The 17,086-nt window shown below is 42.0% G+C and overlaps 1 protein-coding gene across 1 annotated transcript in view; it reads left to right on the forward strand.

Moving 5' to 3' along the window:
* Positions 1 to 5,364, forward strand: part of FTCDNL1 (formiminotransferase cyclodeaminase N-terminal like) — a gene marked incomplete at its 3' end in the record, with an annotated part of 32,983 nt that extends 27,619 nt beyond the window's left edge. Inside the window, exon 4 of the mRNA XM_082690089.1 lies at positions 5,297 to 5,364. Coding sequence (XP_082546215.1) covers positions 5,297 to 5,364 — 68 coding nt within the window. The remainder of the gene's footprint in view (positions 1 to 5,296) is intronic.
* Between the last annotated feature and the right edge of the window lie 11,722 nt (positions 5,365 to 17,086).

Below are 17,086 nucleotides of genomic sequence, written 5' to 3' on the forward strand. Positions count from 1 at the left end.
AAATTATATAAATTATATGGTATTGCGGTGATGGTTACACAGTGATGGGAAGGTACTTAATGTAGTCTTAGAATTGGTTAAAATGGTTGATTTTATGTTACATATGTTTTATCACCGTAAAAATTATATGCCTTACTTTTTTTATTGGGTTTGATTTCAATTTAATTTAGTTAAAATTTGGTCCTGCATGTCCCTGGCTGTGGTGTTTCTCCTCACTGAGAGGAGAAACCTGTCTGAGGAGTCTGTTCTTGTGTAGAGAAGGAAGCAACTAGACTGGCTTAGGAAGAGGCATCTCAGTGCTCTTGAATCTGACCTGGAAGCAGCACCAGCCCTTGCAAAGATGTGGTTTAACAGGTTCTCAGTATGTTTTTGAAACTTATCAGCATCCCGAGGTTCCCTTCGTTTGGTCTCTCTCATGTCAGCAGAAAGGTTTATGGTTGGGGGCTCCTCCTTGAATCGGGGTGGGGTCTTCTCTCAGCTTTTACTCTCACCCACGCCTTTGTAAGCTGACGGGGGAGCTAGAAGCCTCGGCCATATATTTGATGAGAGGCCCCAAGGGTGATATTCAGGATCTTTAATGAGCCCTGCAGCATGGCCAGTGATGAGAATGGTTGCAGCTCCTGACAGGGGAGAGGGTGCCTGGGGCCCTGCTGCTGTGTCTGCGGGTCTGAGGGGGTACCCTGGGGTGTGATGGGGACACTTGAGGGGTGGGGACCTGCGCAGAACACTACTTGGAGCTGGCAGGAAAATCTTCCAGTCCTTGAACATCTAGGTTGGCCACGTCAATGCTTACAGCTTGAAATCAGTTCTAGAGCCGCCCTGGGGAAAAGCTTTTCTAGGCAGCAGGCTCCTAGAGCAGAGAGAACAGACCCTGGGAAAGGTGTTCTCTCTTCCCTCAGATCTCATCAACTCTTGCCTCTCTCTGCTGCTCCAGTCACCCCCCGCGCTTAAGGCGACCTTAGGAGAAGACAGTGCCCCTCCGCAAACCCCAGGGCCCATTTCCTGCGTGTCTCCAGCTCAGTGCTGTTTATTTGAGTCTTAATTCTTCCATTCTCAAATATCTTTTGTGGGGTCACAAATTCAATCACGTTACGTAATATTTTGGTAGTTATTACCTACCTAGCAGTTATTAAAATACTAGATACTCAAGGAGCAAGAGGCAGGCAGGCACATTTCCTTGAGTCACAGCTCTGCTGCGGTTACATACAGGCCTTGGGCAGAATTCTGCTCCCAAACAAATGGTATCTACAATCAAGTAGAGAAGTACAATGAAAAAAGTATAGGCTGTGAAGCTGTGCTCAAATCTTGGCCTGGCCGTGCGTTGGCCATTAATCTCATTAAACCTCAGTTCTCATATCTATAAAATGGACATAGTCCTTGTAACTCCCTCATAACACTGTGAAGTTGAAATCATGTCTGTTAAGTGCCAGATACGATACTAAAGGGCCATTTAAAAAAAAAAAAGATTTTATTATTTACTTGAGAGAGAAAGAGCATGAGCGGGGGGAGGGGCAGAAGGAGAGGGAGAAGTAGACTTCCTACTGAGCAGGGAGCCCAATGTTAGGCTCCATCCCAGGACCCTGAGATCATGACCTGAGCCCAAGGCACGAACCCAACTCACTGAGCCACGCAAGTGCCCTAAAGGGCCATTAAAAAAAAAAAAATCCACTGTAAAGAGATTTATTAAAGAGTGATTATAAATATTTTTCGTATTTAGTTGTGCAAAGAAGGAAGAAACTGATTGCTCCCTGCCAATTTGAACCTCACATATTTTCCCACAATTTGTCTCACAAATATAGAAGTGTAAGTTTTCTAACTTTAAGAAATCTGTTTCCTGGTTTTTGGAGTTCACTAAAGACGGAAGGGATCACACCACAGACCAAGTCACTGTGATGCCAGGTAACTGGATTGGTCAGGTGGACAGGAATTAGAAATGGGGTTACCAGTATTGGGGGACAGAAGAACTGGCTTTAGCATTAGGTTAAGCAAACCCTTGAAAAACTTAATTCTTGTTTTTGTAGTGCAGTGAGAATGAAGGCATCAGTATTTGGGAAGAGCTTTCTTTCTTTTCTTTTTTTTTTTTTTGAACAGCTGTTACCTTTGTTTTATTAAATATAACTTGAGGTTTACATAATCTTTTAAAATTTTATTAATTTTTTATTAACATATAATGTATTATTTGTTTCAGGGATACAGGTCTGTGAATTGTCAGTCTTACTCATTTCACAGCGTTCACCATAGCACACACGCTCCCCAGTGTCCATTTTGCAGCCACCCTGTCCTTTTCCCCACCCAGTAACCCTCAGTTTGTTTCCTGAGACTATATAACCTGATAGTAAAAGTGAATCTGAGTTCAGTGTTCACATTAAGTCTCTAGGAACAAACTTGGTCTGTAACTGTTTAAACCAAAATGGATATTGCTTCTCCATCTCATGAAAGAATGCTTCCAGTTGAGATAATCTGTGTCTCTACTTCATCCACACCTGTTTACATTGTTTGATTTGAAATGGACAGCCATTCGGGATTTCTAATTTCTGCTTTATTTTACTCCACACAGAGAGCTGTGATTTACATGAATAATTTCATCAACATCTGCAAATCCCAAGTTAAAACTTGAAGATGCCAAAATTGGCACAAAATGTTTAAAGATGGCATTTTAAAGGTAGTGTTTAGTGCTGGGAAAGATGTAGCTAGAGGCACTCATACTGCTAATGGTAGTATAAAAAAAACCCTCCTGGAAGTGAGTCAGTGCTATGTATCAACAGCTCTCAAAATGCGTAGAACTGCCTTGCAGGAATTCCAGCTCTAGTGCTAGATCCCAGGGAAATAATAAAAGGTTCATGTACTTCCATGCAAGTGTGTTTGTCAAAGCATTATTTATGTCCGTGGATACTGAAAACAGTAAATGTTCAGGATTTGAGAATGGTTAAACAGATTATAGCATACCCATGTGAAAGGCCCTTGAAAAAGCAATGAAGTGTGACGTTTTGGGAGAAATTTTAGTGAAATGGAAAATACAGTACAATGTAGAGAGAGAATTTGTAATTAATGGATTAAGGCAACAAATATTTATTAAGTACCTAGTATGTGCCGGGCACTATCATCAGTGTGCAAAAGAGAATTTATATGCCCTCAAAGAATTTATATACCAGTGGGGAGGGAGTGAAGGGACAGACGATAAATAACACGTTTAATAAATAATGAATTATATAGTGTGATAGAAAAATGGTAGGTGGTGTAGCCACCTGAACAGAATAAGGGGCATCATCATGAGATCTAGGATGGAAGTGAATCATGATTTTAAATGGGATAATATGGGGGTGCTCAGTGAGTTAAGCAGCGGACTCCTGATTTCCGCCGAGGTCATGATCTCAAGGTTGTGGGGTTGAGCCCTGCACTGGGCTTCCTGGTCAGCGTTCAGTCTGCTGGAGATTCTCGCTCTCTCTCCCTCTGCCCTACCCTCTGCTCATGCACTCTCTCTCAAATAAATAATCTCAAAAAAAAAAAAAAAAGGGATAATCCAAAGTCGGTATCATTGTGAAGGCAGCATTGGAGCAAAGACTTGAAGGGGTGAGACTGTTAGACATGTGGAGATATGAGGAGTCCCAGGAAGGAGTAGCTAGTGTCAAGGCCAGAGGATATGAAGTCCGATGCACAGTAGGATTTCACTATTGTAAAATGTGCATGTATTTTATCTCACGTATTTCTAAGAAAAACATTTAAAAATTCTTAATGCTTCCAGATTACTTTAAAAATGTCTCTAAATCAATTTTGTGATCATTTTCTATCATCTTCATAAAGGATAATTATTAAGGTTTTGCAGTGGTCAGTTTTATAAGACCTGGGTTTCAGTGCATTCATTCAGTTTGGGTTAGATGGGAGATTCAAGGTAAAAAGGAAAAAGCACAACTTTTATCCCCATGTCTTTTTTTGCTACTATCTCCTGATAGGGGGTAGAGATCTTAGTTTGTGCAAAAAACTTGAACATTCCAAGGGTTGCCAACGTTAGGCAGACAATTGTTCATCAAGAGACCCCTCATTTAGGAGGCTCAAAGCAGATGCTAATGGCAGAAAAAGAAAATGATTCAAGGAGGAATAGTGAATAAGGGATGTGGATAAACAGTTTCTAATATTTCACAAACTAGTTGTGATTTAAATTTAAGAGATATGATCAACTGAAATCTTAGGTTATTGTACTTGCATGAATTCTCCCTTAAAAACACATTTATGTGGGAAGGAGTAAACGCTTTAATTTTTTACCATAGTATCTATTGAAGTAGAATTTATAACACGTTAGTCGTTAGGGTAGATGTTATTCATCTTGTTTTTCAGTGAATTTAGCCCCCCAAAATGGCAATTTCCCTCCCTATTTTTAAATGGAAGGATTTTATATACTTTTGTAACTTTTTTTAGTTATATCAGTGCTTCTCAGCATTTCTTTTTTCACTCCTCCCAATAAAGCAGAAAAGCCTCACCACGTTGTTGCTGTGTTTATTTATTTTTTCCTTAAGAAATTAAATAGAAGTGGTCGGGGCTCTCAGCTGAACACTTCTAGCTAACTGTACTACATCGTACCTGAACGAAGGCAGAACTTATAAGGGGAACAGGTCTCTGTTTTGAAGTTCCCTAAGAATAATATAAACAGGAGAGAAAAAAGAATGAGTTCAGAAATGATTAACAGCCTTAGTTAGTGCCAAACACACAAAATCTTTTAAGCCAAATTCCTTTTAAAAAGTTTGTAGTTGGCTGGCTCATAGGGAACATAAATAAGGGCAAAGCGGTAAGAGTTGATACTTTTAGGTCTATAAATAAATACTTTATTCATACATATTTTAAAACCCTAAACATTTGTGAGGTAATTTAAACACTCCTGAATGGTACGTTGTATTCATCATTGTTTAAAAATACAAGGACAATTCTCTGAGCTGTAGTTTCATATGGTGCCTTGGGAATCGACGGTGGAGGGAATTCGTACGTCTTGGAATACGAACTTCCATCTGGTTATTTAAGCGGGTAACTGAGAGCTGCCTCTGCTTACTTTGCTCCGTAAATGAGTGCAGCATCAGGCACTGTTCTTGGTGTTGAATAAGCCAGTTGCAGGGGGAGCAGCCGGCAGAGGCAGAGGGAGAAGCAGGCTCCCCGCTGAGCAGGGAGCCGGATGTGGGGCTCGATCCCAGGACCCGGGGATCAGGACCTGAACTGAAGGCGGACGCTTAACCGACTGAGCCACCCAGGCGTCCCGAATGCGTCTGGTTTGAAAGAACCTGTTTTCGTAATCTTCTGGGTTTGCTCGTAGATTTAGTGGGGATGATGGAAGATGAAAGTCTCCGTGTGCAATTAAGTGCGGTACCAACCCGTGATTGAAACGTGAAGGACTCAGGGTCGGGCTCCGCGTGAACCGGGACGGGGGAGCAGGGCGGCTGCCCCTCACCTGTGCTGGCTTCCTTCCCGGCCGCCGCGGATGGGCACCTGCCTCTGTGCTGCCCATCGGAGTCACTGTCACTCGGAGAGATTCAGAGTTGAGGAACCGAGCTCCCGGGTCCTCAGAGAGCGGGAAAGCATCTTAGCCGGTTTGCAGCAAGACGGCTGAGCAGAGGCAGCGACCTCGAGAGGGGCACCCTGAATGCCGACCCCCGGGCGCCGCGCCCCGCCCGGGCCCTCTCCGCGGGGTTTCCGGGCGATCCCGCCGCGTGCGTGCCAGTCCCGCCTTCCTCCTGCCCTGCGAGCGTCCGACTTCGCAATTATGTTTGACTTTGATGGCTTTAGTCGTCGAATGTCGTGTTTGGGCTGCGGTTTCCCTTTAGTACACGCTCTCGGAAATGTAAAGGACCGATACGTAACGACGACTAATTGCTTTTGGTGTAAAAACGGTTTACGTTGTTCAACCCGAGTCCCGAGTCTGTCTGTCACTGTGTTGGTTACTCTGAAACAAAGAGCACAGTTAGGCTAGGTTTTATCTTGTTTTAACCTTCTTTGTGTTTTTATACCCAACAACCCGCACGGTTCCTGGCACCCAGCAGGGTTTCAGGAAAAACATATTTAGTGAGGGAACTGCACCTCAGTCCACAAGAATCTCTCTCTTTATTCAAACTGTAATGCAGTCCACAAATGTGAAGTTCTTTCTTCAAATAGAAAAATGCAAAAATATCCCAAAACACCATCTCAACTCTTTCCTCGTGCATGTTTTGATACTACCCACCCAAGAGGGGCTTAATAAAATAAATAGAACTTCTAAAGACAAACCTAAACCACTTCTTCTGACCCCTTAAAATGAAAATCTTTCTGTAGAGGAAAATATACAGAATCTTTTTCACCTTTAATTGGTTGAAGATGATGGTGTCTGGAACGATTTTTGAAAATAGTTTTTATCTAAAGGGAAAAAAAGACATGTGTTTCTTCTGAGTACTGCTTTTTCATTTTTCTAATGGGCTCTTCACTATTGTTTTGTCTGAATGCAGCTTTTTATTTGTGTTATTCCAGACGTGGTCCTACCACAAGCATCTTTAAACCAGACATTAATAGCATAGTTCACAGTCATTACTGCCAGTGCTCAAACACAAATATTGCATTTGTGTTTGCAAAAGCTACACATCAGATGTTAATTAAGTGCATTTGGTTTTTTTCTGCTTAAACAATCTGGCATAAAGAGTTTACATCTATATCAGTTCACCATAAGGTCTCTACAATATCTGAATCACCAGCCATACAGTATATGATAAATACAGTGTTTCCACACAAGAAAATAACAGAATTGTCAGGAAAACATCAGGCCTGTTATATTTCCCTGTGAAATAATAGCAACTGAATCTCAGTTTCTTTTTCTTTTTGATAAAAAAAAGTATTTAACTAGGAGTAAACACCAATATTTAGAATGATAAATTTTTCATTAAAGAACACATGGAAAGTGAAATCATACCAAAGATTTTTTTCCTTGTTTTTAGCTTGCTTCAGGGCGTTTTGACAGTTGCGTTGGAATAAAATTGGAATTTCAGCTTTGCAGCGAGGAGATTCGTGCTGCCGCCAGAGCAGCCGAGTGCCAATGTGCGGGAGGCAGGAGCGGAGCGAAACCGCAAACTGAGAAACAAACTTTCACATCAGGTTTCTAATTTTAGAGCAAAAAATGGAATTACTTTAATTGTGACATTTAACTAGAAATATGATTTGCGGGGATTAATTATCTCCCTTATTTAAAACTTCTCACTAAGTTTAAATTAGCATAAAAAAATCAAATTCAGCATTTGAATAAGGTCAATGGTACTGCTGAATTTAAATGCAGAATTTGATTCTTCAGAATTGGATCACCATATCGGTGCTGGACTTGGGAAGGATTAAATGGAGGAAATTGGAAAAGCATGCTTTTGGGCAGAAAGCAGGCTTTTTGTTTTTTGTTTTTTCTCTCCCTCTTGGTCTCTTTTTTCAAGGGAGAAATGGGTCATGGCCTCTTAACCCTGCAGGGAGGAAGCTACAACCTGGTTAGTTCAGAAACTTCTCAGATTCATTGGATGGTCTGGATTCACACCTTGAATAAGGTAGAGCACTAAAACAAAGTATCGTGTAACTACAGTGTAACAGAATTTAAAATACATACCACAAGGGCATAGACAAAAATGATCATTCTGTGTTGTTGAAGTGGTTACCTCTTTAAAATAGTAAAAGCTATTTCTGATGTTTAACTTTATTTTTCTCAGAGTTAACTTTGAAGTGTGCTTTTGAAGGAATTTTTAAAACACTGCTTCATTGTAATTTAAGTAAGTCAGTGTTGGGACAAGCGTATTCTGTATGGAACTCCTGCACTCTAGGCTGAACATCTAAACTTTTACATTTTTAATAATTTATCTCAGGCAGTGAATTCATTTATGGACACAAATGATCAACTTTGCAAATTCTACTAAAAAAGAGAGTTATTGGGGCGCCTGGGTTGCTTAGTCAGTTAAGTATCGCTGACACTTGATTTCTGCTCAGCTCATGTGTCTCGGGTTGCGAGACTGAGCCCAGTGCTGGCTATGGAGCCTGCTTAAGATTCTCTCTCTCCCTCCCTTCCTCTGCCCCTCACCACCACTCTCTTAAAAAATAAAAAATCGGGATAATTATTAGGCATGTGGTGGTAAAAGGCCCTCTAGAATTTACTGGGTGGGAGGTTCAGGAAAAGTCCCATGGCTATAGGGATGGAATGGACTATGCCATTGTAGTGTGGGAAGGAGGAGCCCCAGATCTCTCTGAAGGAATTGCTGTTGAAAGTGCCTTGCTTGCCCGGGCATCTGGGTGGCTCAGTCAGTTTGGTGTTTGTCTTTAGCTCAGGTCATATCCTCTAAGCTCTGGAATGGAGCCCAATGTCCCTGCTTCCGGCTCTGTGCTCAGTGGGGAGTCTGCTTATCCCTTTCTCTCTCCCTCTGCCCTCCCCACACCTTGTGCTCTGTCTCTCTCTCAAATAAATAAATAAAATCTTGCTAAATCACAACAGCAGCAAAAGAAAGTGACCTGCTTCCCCAATGGGATAAGCTATGTGTGAATATCTGGATGTTGATTGGCAGATCAAAGTTCCAGAATAGCAGAGCACAACAGGCACAATATGTATTTTGAATAGTTGTTCTTACTATAACCCAGTACTTCTATACTGCTTAGCAAAATCTGAGTGTGACCCAACTATTTGCTGGGAATATAGTAAAGATGAGGCCACTTTTTTTTTTTTTTTAAGATTTTATTTATTTATTTGACAGACAGAGATCACAAGTAGGCGGAGAGGCAGGCAGAGAGAGGAGGAAGCAGGCTCCCTGCTGAGCAGAGAGCCTGATGCCATGCAGGGGCTTCATCCCAGATCACTGGGATCATGACCTGAGCTGAAGGCAGAGGCTTTAACCCACCAAGCCACCCAGGTGCCCAGAGGCCACTTCTTGAATGAGAATAGGGTGTGTATATCAGCTTTGTGGAAATAGGACTATTTGTGACATTACCTGTTGAGGGGCAGAGGAGAGAGAAACCATGCTTGGATATTTTGTTAATGAATGTCATTAGCATTGACAAAAAAAATTTCCAATTGTACTCTGTGAAATGTTAAAACCGATATAATTCTCAAAGATATTTAGAGTAAGTGATTGCTATATGAAATTATGAGAGAGAGATGTATTGACTGTTAGGAAATTTAATTTTTATGAAATCAGCATTATGGAGAAATGTAATCTGATTCATGCCTGCAGAATTCCCAGTAGGAGGAGGCCCAGCTTCGGGAGTTGAAATGTTTCATTATGTACATGTGTGGGAAAAAGATGAAATGTGGTTTCCGTGTGCTGATTTTCCGTAAAACGTCTATTAGTATGAAAGTACGCAGGCTAGGCAGCAAAACCCCCAAACCACGGCTGTCTGGGAGAAAGTGAACTCAGCAGGATATCTCTGATGGAGATTGACATCTTGAGTAATAAGTTTGAGAGGAGCCAAGAGAAAGCAATGACAGTAACATAGTGTTGAAGTAGTAGCTAAGGAATTGTCATATGCTGAAGATGAGCTCAGCCTTTTAGAAATGTAAGGTTCCCCCCAAATAAAGAAATTGCAAACCTAAGCTTTTTATACTTTTTATACCAATGCTAATTTAACCAAGTTGTCCATCTTATAACATCAACTATAATTAGAGCAGGCTATTTATGTAACATGAGCTACACCATCCCTGCGGCAGGGAAAAGAGGGACATTTGTCCCTGGGCTGTAGAGTAATAGGACTCTAGAGTAGCAATGATAGTCCCAGTCCCTTGGAAAGCTGGAAAAGGAAGAAAGAGGTGTCTCCAATAGGTTATAACAAATAAGGTATACATAATAGTCCAAAGCCTGCCAAATCCACATTTCACGAGACACAAGTGCCTTTGTCCTTTCCAATTCCAAGGCCATATGTCACTTTTTAGAGACCTTCTTCCCTAGTCAAGACTGTTGTTGAGTTTAGTTTGAATTAGATGTTAACGTAAGTTAGTGATGACAGGTGCGTGTTAGGGGAGGAAGAGGTGGATGCACATCTTCCTGATCCTGACACTTGGCCCTGAATTTCAACCCCTGTGGAAATGGTCTTGGAGATGAGTGAGGGCCAAGGGTTTTTGCTGCTATTGATGTTTAGTTATCAAATGTGCTTTCCTTTTTCTGGTGATATTTTAGAAGGTCTGGGATCTTTTAACTATTCCAGAAGAAGTGTCTTTTGGCTACTTTTAGAGTAGATTAAAGTATATGCCTTAGCTCAAATATAGCTCTGTTATATATAAACAAATAAACAAATAAATAACCTTTAGAAAATTCTGGAGTTCATAATGAGGAATATTTGAACTATTTTCAAATAAAGTAAAGGAAGTTCCTTGGGTTGATATTGGCTAAAGAATAAATTATTCAAAAATGAGGGTTTTGTTTTGCTTGATTAACATGCTCTTCTAATGCCCTACGCATCAGAGCCAGCCCATATGCGATGACATGCAGTGTTACCATAGACGCCCAGGAGTTGGCTTTGGGAAAAGAGATCTCGAGTGCCATTCAGGGCTCCAAAGCCAATGGATTGAAGGGTGTCCAAACAATGACTTTTCCTCATGAAGGGAAGATGGAGATAGCTTTCAATGTAGAGTGTTTTGGAGACCAAGACACTATAGAAACCTCAGAAGACTCTCAATACATGGCTTACATGATCATGGGATCATTTTTCTTATGTATCCTAATTATACAGAAGCTCAAGTTAAAAAGTCCATGAGAGACCAGGGAATTGGTAGAGCATTGATTGGATTTACACCCCAAGAACGTAAGAACCGTGCTGAATGTGCTATGAAAGAAAGTACTGGGGAATTCTGGAAGATAGGGGGAGGGAGGTATTTTTACATGATCCAATCTAAGGCTTCTCTTAAATTTTAAGGAAGACATCAATCATGACAATGTTCTCTTTTGGCTGATGAAGATGAAAAGAAGATACAAAGAGAATGGTAGAAATTCTCTGTTCAACAGAACAGGTGTTTATAGCTTGTCTGTAATCACCCTAAGGTATTTCTAGTTGTTAAAACTTCGTGAGAACCTACTGTGTATCAGGTTTATGTCCTTGTGTACATTAAAAGCCTTCCTGAACTGGATGGATAAGATGGCCATGGTTGCTGGACTACCTTTCATTATCGTGAACAATCCTAAAAACAGGTTACTTGATTTTCCTGAACCCTATTCCTGAGTCCTATATTCAACTCTCATTTTTTGAGTAATCATGTTTTTAAAGAGTATACTTTAAAAGATCAAGCACTAAGTGACTAAAGTGTGGGGAGAATTAGAAAATGAAGTTCATTTTTCAAAGAATCATTGCCCGTTTTTACCTTCCCACTTTTAGGATGACCTATTGTTCATTTTAGAGGTAATTCCCAAGGGTCAGAGTTGTCTAATTTTTCAGTGTTTATATAGGGAGATGGAATGATGGTATTGGGCATGACTTCAAGGAATTATGTTTATCTTTTTTGGAATTTAAATGGAAAATCTGAAGGTTTAGGGAATGTATTGCTTTTGAGCAAAGAGAAGGGTATCAGTGGAAGGATTTTATTTGAAAGGAATCAAAATACGTAGCCTCTTTGTGAACTAAAAGAAGCCACTTGTTGATTCTGGCAATTTTATGTAAATCCTTAGTATTTATATTGCTTTAGTACAAGGTGCTTTCTCTCCATAAGGCACAAAGAAATGAATTTTTTCCATTGATTTTGTTTAGCAAGAAAGATTATGGTCTTGTCTAGTAAGAACATATAATGTGAATTTATTTTAATGAGTAAAAAAATAAAAAAGAGGTTGAACTCTTACAGGATTTAGTCACCTATCTTTATTTAACTTCTATTTGATTCTTGAATACGATTGCAAATTAATTTTGTTCCAGAATTGTGATTCTGTGGGTGTTTTCTTTTCACTGTCAATATAAATACAACAAAGATAGAGAAATGATGGACCAGGTGTGGTTTTCAGTCAGATAGAAGTCTAATTGCTGTGGCGAAGAGCAAATGTTCTTTGTTTAGACCTGGTAGGCCAATTTCTTAGTCTGTAAGAGCTGAGAAGCAGAAACGCTTTGTTCTTCTCTTACTTTGGTGGAGGCCACATGGCCCAGTAGGGTGAGTACTGGATTAGGGGTTGTGGGTTCTGGTCTTTGCTCTCACTCTCCATTACCTGTTAAGTAGGGAAAATAGTTTCCCCCTTGATCAAGGGCTGTATTCTGGGGGAGTAAAATGGAAGGACTTGATAGTCTGTAAGGTGAGAATGAAATATATTATTCATACTCTTACAGATGTGTTGTAGAGCTTTGGTTCGGTTTTGGGCATCAATGTTAAACAGATGAGAGCGGGTAAAAGCACCGCATGCCGCTGGGTCATTTGGGGTTGTAGGAGGAGTTGACTGATTTTGCTAGTCATGTGAATTAGCCTCTTCAGGTTTCTATCACTGCATTCCAGACCACTGGCTTCGAGTAAGGCCTGTATAAAGCCAAACCCCCATTTAATGGGCACAGGGTTTCAGTTTTTGAAGTTGAAAAAAATTCTGGAAATGGATGGTGGTGATGGTTGTGTAACCATTGATGTGTATCAATGGGAGTACTAAATGCTGCTGAACTGTACTTAAAAGTGGCTAAAATGGTAAATTTTATGGTATATATATTGTACCACAATTAATTACTAAAAAAATGTATATTTCAGAAAAGTTAAAAAAAGTGAGTAAGATCATTTTACGAAGGCTTTCTAAGTAAAATGTTGGCAAATTTCTAGTATCTGTTGAAGTATACAAACATATAAGACCCATTTTTCCTTTTTAATCTATTATGATGGACTCTGGCACTGCATGTGGGGTTTATTAATGGTTTAAAATAGAGTTAGTTAAATTTGGCCTTTGATTCATCTGTCTATTTAAAAACAATAACTTACTATTTTTGTTAAAGAATTTTCAAAACCAGCACAGTCACATTTCTTACTTCCCATTGATACTCTAATTCCCTTTTCTTTCTGTTGTCTTTCCCTTTCCCACTCCCCCTTGCTCCCCCATGGTTCTCTAGAAAATCTGAAACAGCTGTGAGTTCCCGAAGGTTTAGCCTATGGACGGATGCAGGGTGTATCACCAGCTATTTCTACGCGGGAGCTGGCAGAAGTAGCCAGAGTGGATCTCTAACAGCCAAGGATTATCAAACTGGGTTGAGAAAATCTGACAAAATGAGCTAAGAAACAGCCTGACTCCTATTAACCTTTTCTCTTATTGGCCTCTTAAAAACTGTCTGTGGGAATGCTTCGGCAGTACTTTTCTTTTCGTCTGACCACAAAGTGGACATTGTACGGAGTGTGGCTTCCTTGCTTGTCTAACCTCTGGCTCCTACCAGAGGGCTTTGCCCGTGGCTTGTGCCAGTTGCAAATAGGACCGAATTGATGTGGGCAAATAGATTTTACAGTTCATCAAGTCTTTAGTGTTTTTCCTCTATCCCACTCTAAACTTCAACTTTTAGTCTCTTAGAGGAAGGACAAGGAAAGCCGAAAGCTAGGCTCTGAGGGTGATAAGGACTCCTGATGTCATTATTGTGGGGGGGGGGGGCTGTCCTTTTTTTCCAACCTGAATTTGGACTTGACACAATAATAAATTAAAATTATTTCAACATAAGGAGCAGAGGGTGGGCTAAATAAAATATAACTGTAAAATAAAACAAAATGGCAGGGGGGCTGATATTTTCATTCCTCAACATAATGAAAAGCCTTGCTCTGTAATTGGTTTGTACTGTCTTGGAAGTGGCGTCCATGGCCCACAAAGGACCACTCTATGAGAGATCTGCAAGGAATTTATCATTCCCTCTGGCTGAGCCAAAGCAGGCTTGATATACAGTTTTGTTTAGTATAAATATTCTCATGTTACTGTTTACTCTGTGGGGATATGAAGATCTCACGGACAGGGTACGTGCTCCATGGCCTTGCTTTTAAAAGGCATTTATTTGACTCTGTTGTTTGTACTTGCCCAGAAACTTCAGAGAACGGCTCAGGAACTTGTTTGATAAGCGTCCAGACCATGCTCCCGGAGAATGTGGTGCTCGGGGGTTAGTGAAGCTTATTGTTTTAAGCGGGCCTGCATATGGCTGCATAGGAGCCCATTTTTCATAGGGAAGAATGATTAGGACAGAATCTGACTCCTTCTCTAGGGTGTGAGAAGAGATCCCGGGGAGCGTGGGTCTGTTGGACTCTCTCTGACTGGACAACCCGGCCACATCTTTTGTCCCTGTGCGCAATATTTTGAGGCAGATTCGCTTGTAAATGAAGATGCGAGTCGGAGACCTAAACATGGAATCAATTCCTTTTTCTAAATGTGTAGCGTGTACGTCATCCAGCTCAGCCACACGCCTGCCCTTCCATACGCTGCTGTGGACCTCGGGGACTCTGCAGGCCACAGTCCTCCTTGCCAGCTGGTTTCCTGCTGGGCTGGGCCAGGACGGGTGCTGGCTGGGGAGGCGGAGAGGGGCTTGCCCTCTCCCCTTTGCTTCCCGCTGCTGGCAGCCACCTGCAGCGGTGGCCCTGCAACTGAGAGTAGTAGCTCCCGCTTCCAGGTTCCAGCTGTTCTTCGGATGCTTCCAGAGCTGCCCTCTTCCTGTTTCCCAGGGGTCCCAGCAGCTGCTAAGCCCTGGCTCTGGGCTCCCCACAAGGGCTCTCCCCTAGCTTGTAGGCTCTGCGGACCCCAGCCTCCTCCTCCCTTTGTGCCTGCAGCTTTAGGACATACTGCCTCCCGCCCTTGTGTGTCTGGGGTACCATTTTCTGTCTTTGCTCTTTGGGTTCTCCAACAACTTTTGGTTGACCCATTTTTTTATGTTCTGTCTTTTGAAATACTTCATGGGGTTTCTGGTTCTCTGACTGGATTGTGTCAGAAGGAAAACTCTCAGCAGACTGAATCAAAGGGAGGGAGAATAAGGCAGAAAATATCCAGTTTGAATATAGTTTTATTAAAAGCAGCCCATTGAAGATTATCACCCTCTCTTATCATTAGCATTTTATTCTCATAATTTCTTTATTATTTTTTTCTTATTGTCAGATCCTGTGTGTTCTTTGACAGTCTTGCTGTTCCTTCAGCTACTAGGGAGTCTGAATGTTGATCGGGGGTAAGGTGGGAGTATAATCGGGCCGAGTTTTCCAGTGGGTGCCTTTCATGCACTAACTTACTCTACACTTAAAAGCGTGGCCTAATGTAATTTTAAAACTGAAATTCTTTTCTGTTATCACAGTTATGTGTCTTTCCTTCTGTGCCCACCCTCCCCTTCCAGGTAGATGGTGGTTTTCAGCTGATGGTGGGCTCCCAGCCAAACACCTTTCCCAAACCTTCTGTGTAGCGTCCTATTAGCTTTTTCTTAGGGAACCCCAGATGTGGCCAGTCACTGTTTCCTAACTTCCTAGGTGCCTGTATCTTCATGAAGACCAACTTCTTTGGAAGAAAGTCATCATTGTTTCTGATATAGTCTAGTAATGACCTACTGTATTGTTTCTGGTGAGGATAAAGAATTTTTGGTAATTGCTGTTACTCACTGTCCCAAACTTACGTTCCAGAGTTCATCTTCCGTCACCATATCCACACCAGTATTTCACAAGAATAAAAGGAAGATGAAATAGAAACATCCGGGAACAGAAGTCTTTAGTGAACCCTTTTAGCATTATTAATAGTGGCTACCTTCTGTTGAATTCCTAGTGTCAGGTACCTTATGTGATTTCCACAGCTCTCTGGAGTAGGTGACTGAGAAGTAATATGATTACCCATGTTCTTTTTAGCCCGCTGGGTCAACCAGGAGCCTCTTCCTACTGTATCTCTTATCCTGTAGACTTCTGTCACCACTTGAACCCTGAACACAGCAACCTGAACCCAGATTCTCAGAACTCCAGGCCTCTCCTCTTAGGCCTGGTCAGCTTTTGTGTTTTGTTTCTCATGATCTGGTTAGACTTGGACACCCAGTTGGTTGACCCTCCCCTTCTGTGGTGCTGCTGTGGATTAGGCCACCTCAGGGTGCTGACATCTCTTCCAGACCTAAGACTCTTTTCAGCACTTCTACACTCTTTCCTCACTTAAAATTTCATCCAGATCTGTCTTTGACACAGCTAGAATATACTGGATCCTTGCCCATTTCTTCCTTCCTGTATCTGGGAGATGCATCAATGCCTAGTTTCATAGCTTCGCCCCGGCCTGTCACTCCTCGTCTGCAGGCCCGACTCTGTGCTCCGGGGCGCAACCCTGCCTCATCAGCGAGGGAGCGGATGTGGATGAAGCCCCTGTCCCTAGATTTCTCCCTGCTGAGTTTCCCAGACTCAGGCATGAAACTTGCTCCAATTCATTAGGAGATTCCTGAAATCACTGCCACTGTCCTGAAAGGGCCAAGTCAGCCACAGGATCTCAAATGGTTCCCCTCAGTTTTGATTTAGGGAGGAGGACTGCCACCAGATGGTGCCAGAACTGCAGCCAGGACCAGGTGGGTTTGGCTGATGCCGCCACGCCTCCAGGACTCAAGACTGCCTGACCCGGTGGAGTCACTGGGTTATTTCTTTTGCTTTGAATTCACATCCCCACATTTCATGCAGTAACGCTTTTTGGACTTGATGCACCGAGTTGTGACCATGTTGTAGTCATCTCTCGTTTGTCTTGTCGGCTCGACGGCGCCATCTCTTCCGGGTCATTCCGGAAGAATTGTTGAGCACCTACTTGGTTTAGTGGTGCAGGTTTACCATGATGCTGATGACGCATAAGCCACAGGGACCCCCACTCGCATGAAGTCCTGGTGAGGCCTGGGGCAAGCCCTGCTCGTAAGCTCATAAGGTTGTACGATTCTGTAAAACTGGCAAACGCATGCTGTTTTAGCCACAGTTTGTTGAAACTACTGTCTGTTCCCAATTCTACTTCTCTATTAAACGTCCTCTCCTGACAGGTGGCAATAGAGCGACCAGGGCCAGCTTCACGGGCTTGCAGCCTGGGCGGCAGCACGGTGCCCTGTGCTTGGTTTAAATGCTTCGCTATCATCAAGATTCTGAATCATTTTAAGAAGAGGACCCTCATTTTCATGTGCATTGGGTCCCACAAATTACATAGCTGGTTCGAGGAGTCGCCATGGGCGTTTTTGGAGC

This window comes from Mustela nivalis (assembly GCF_964662115.1).
Source record: "Mustela nivalis genome assembly, chromosome: 11".
Lineage (NCBI taxonomy): Eukaryota > Metazoa > Chordata > Mammalia > Carnivora > Mustelidae > Mustela > Mustela nivalis.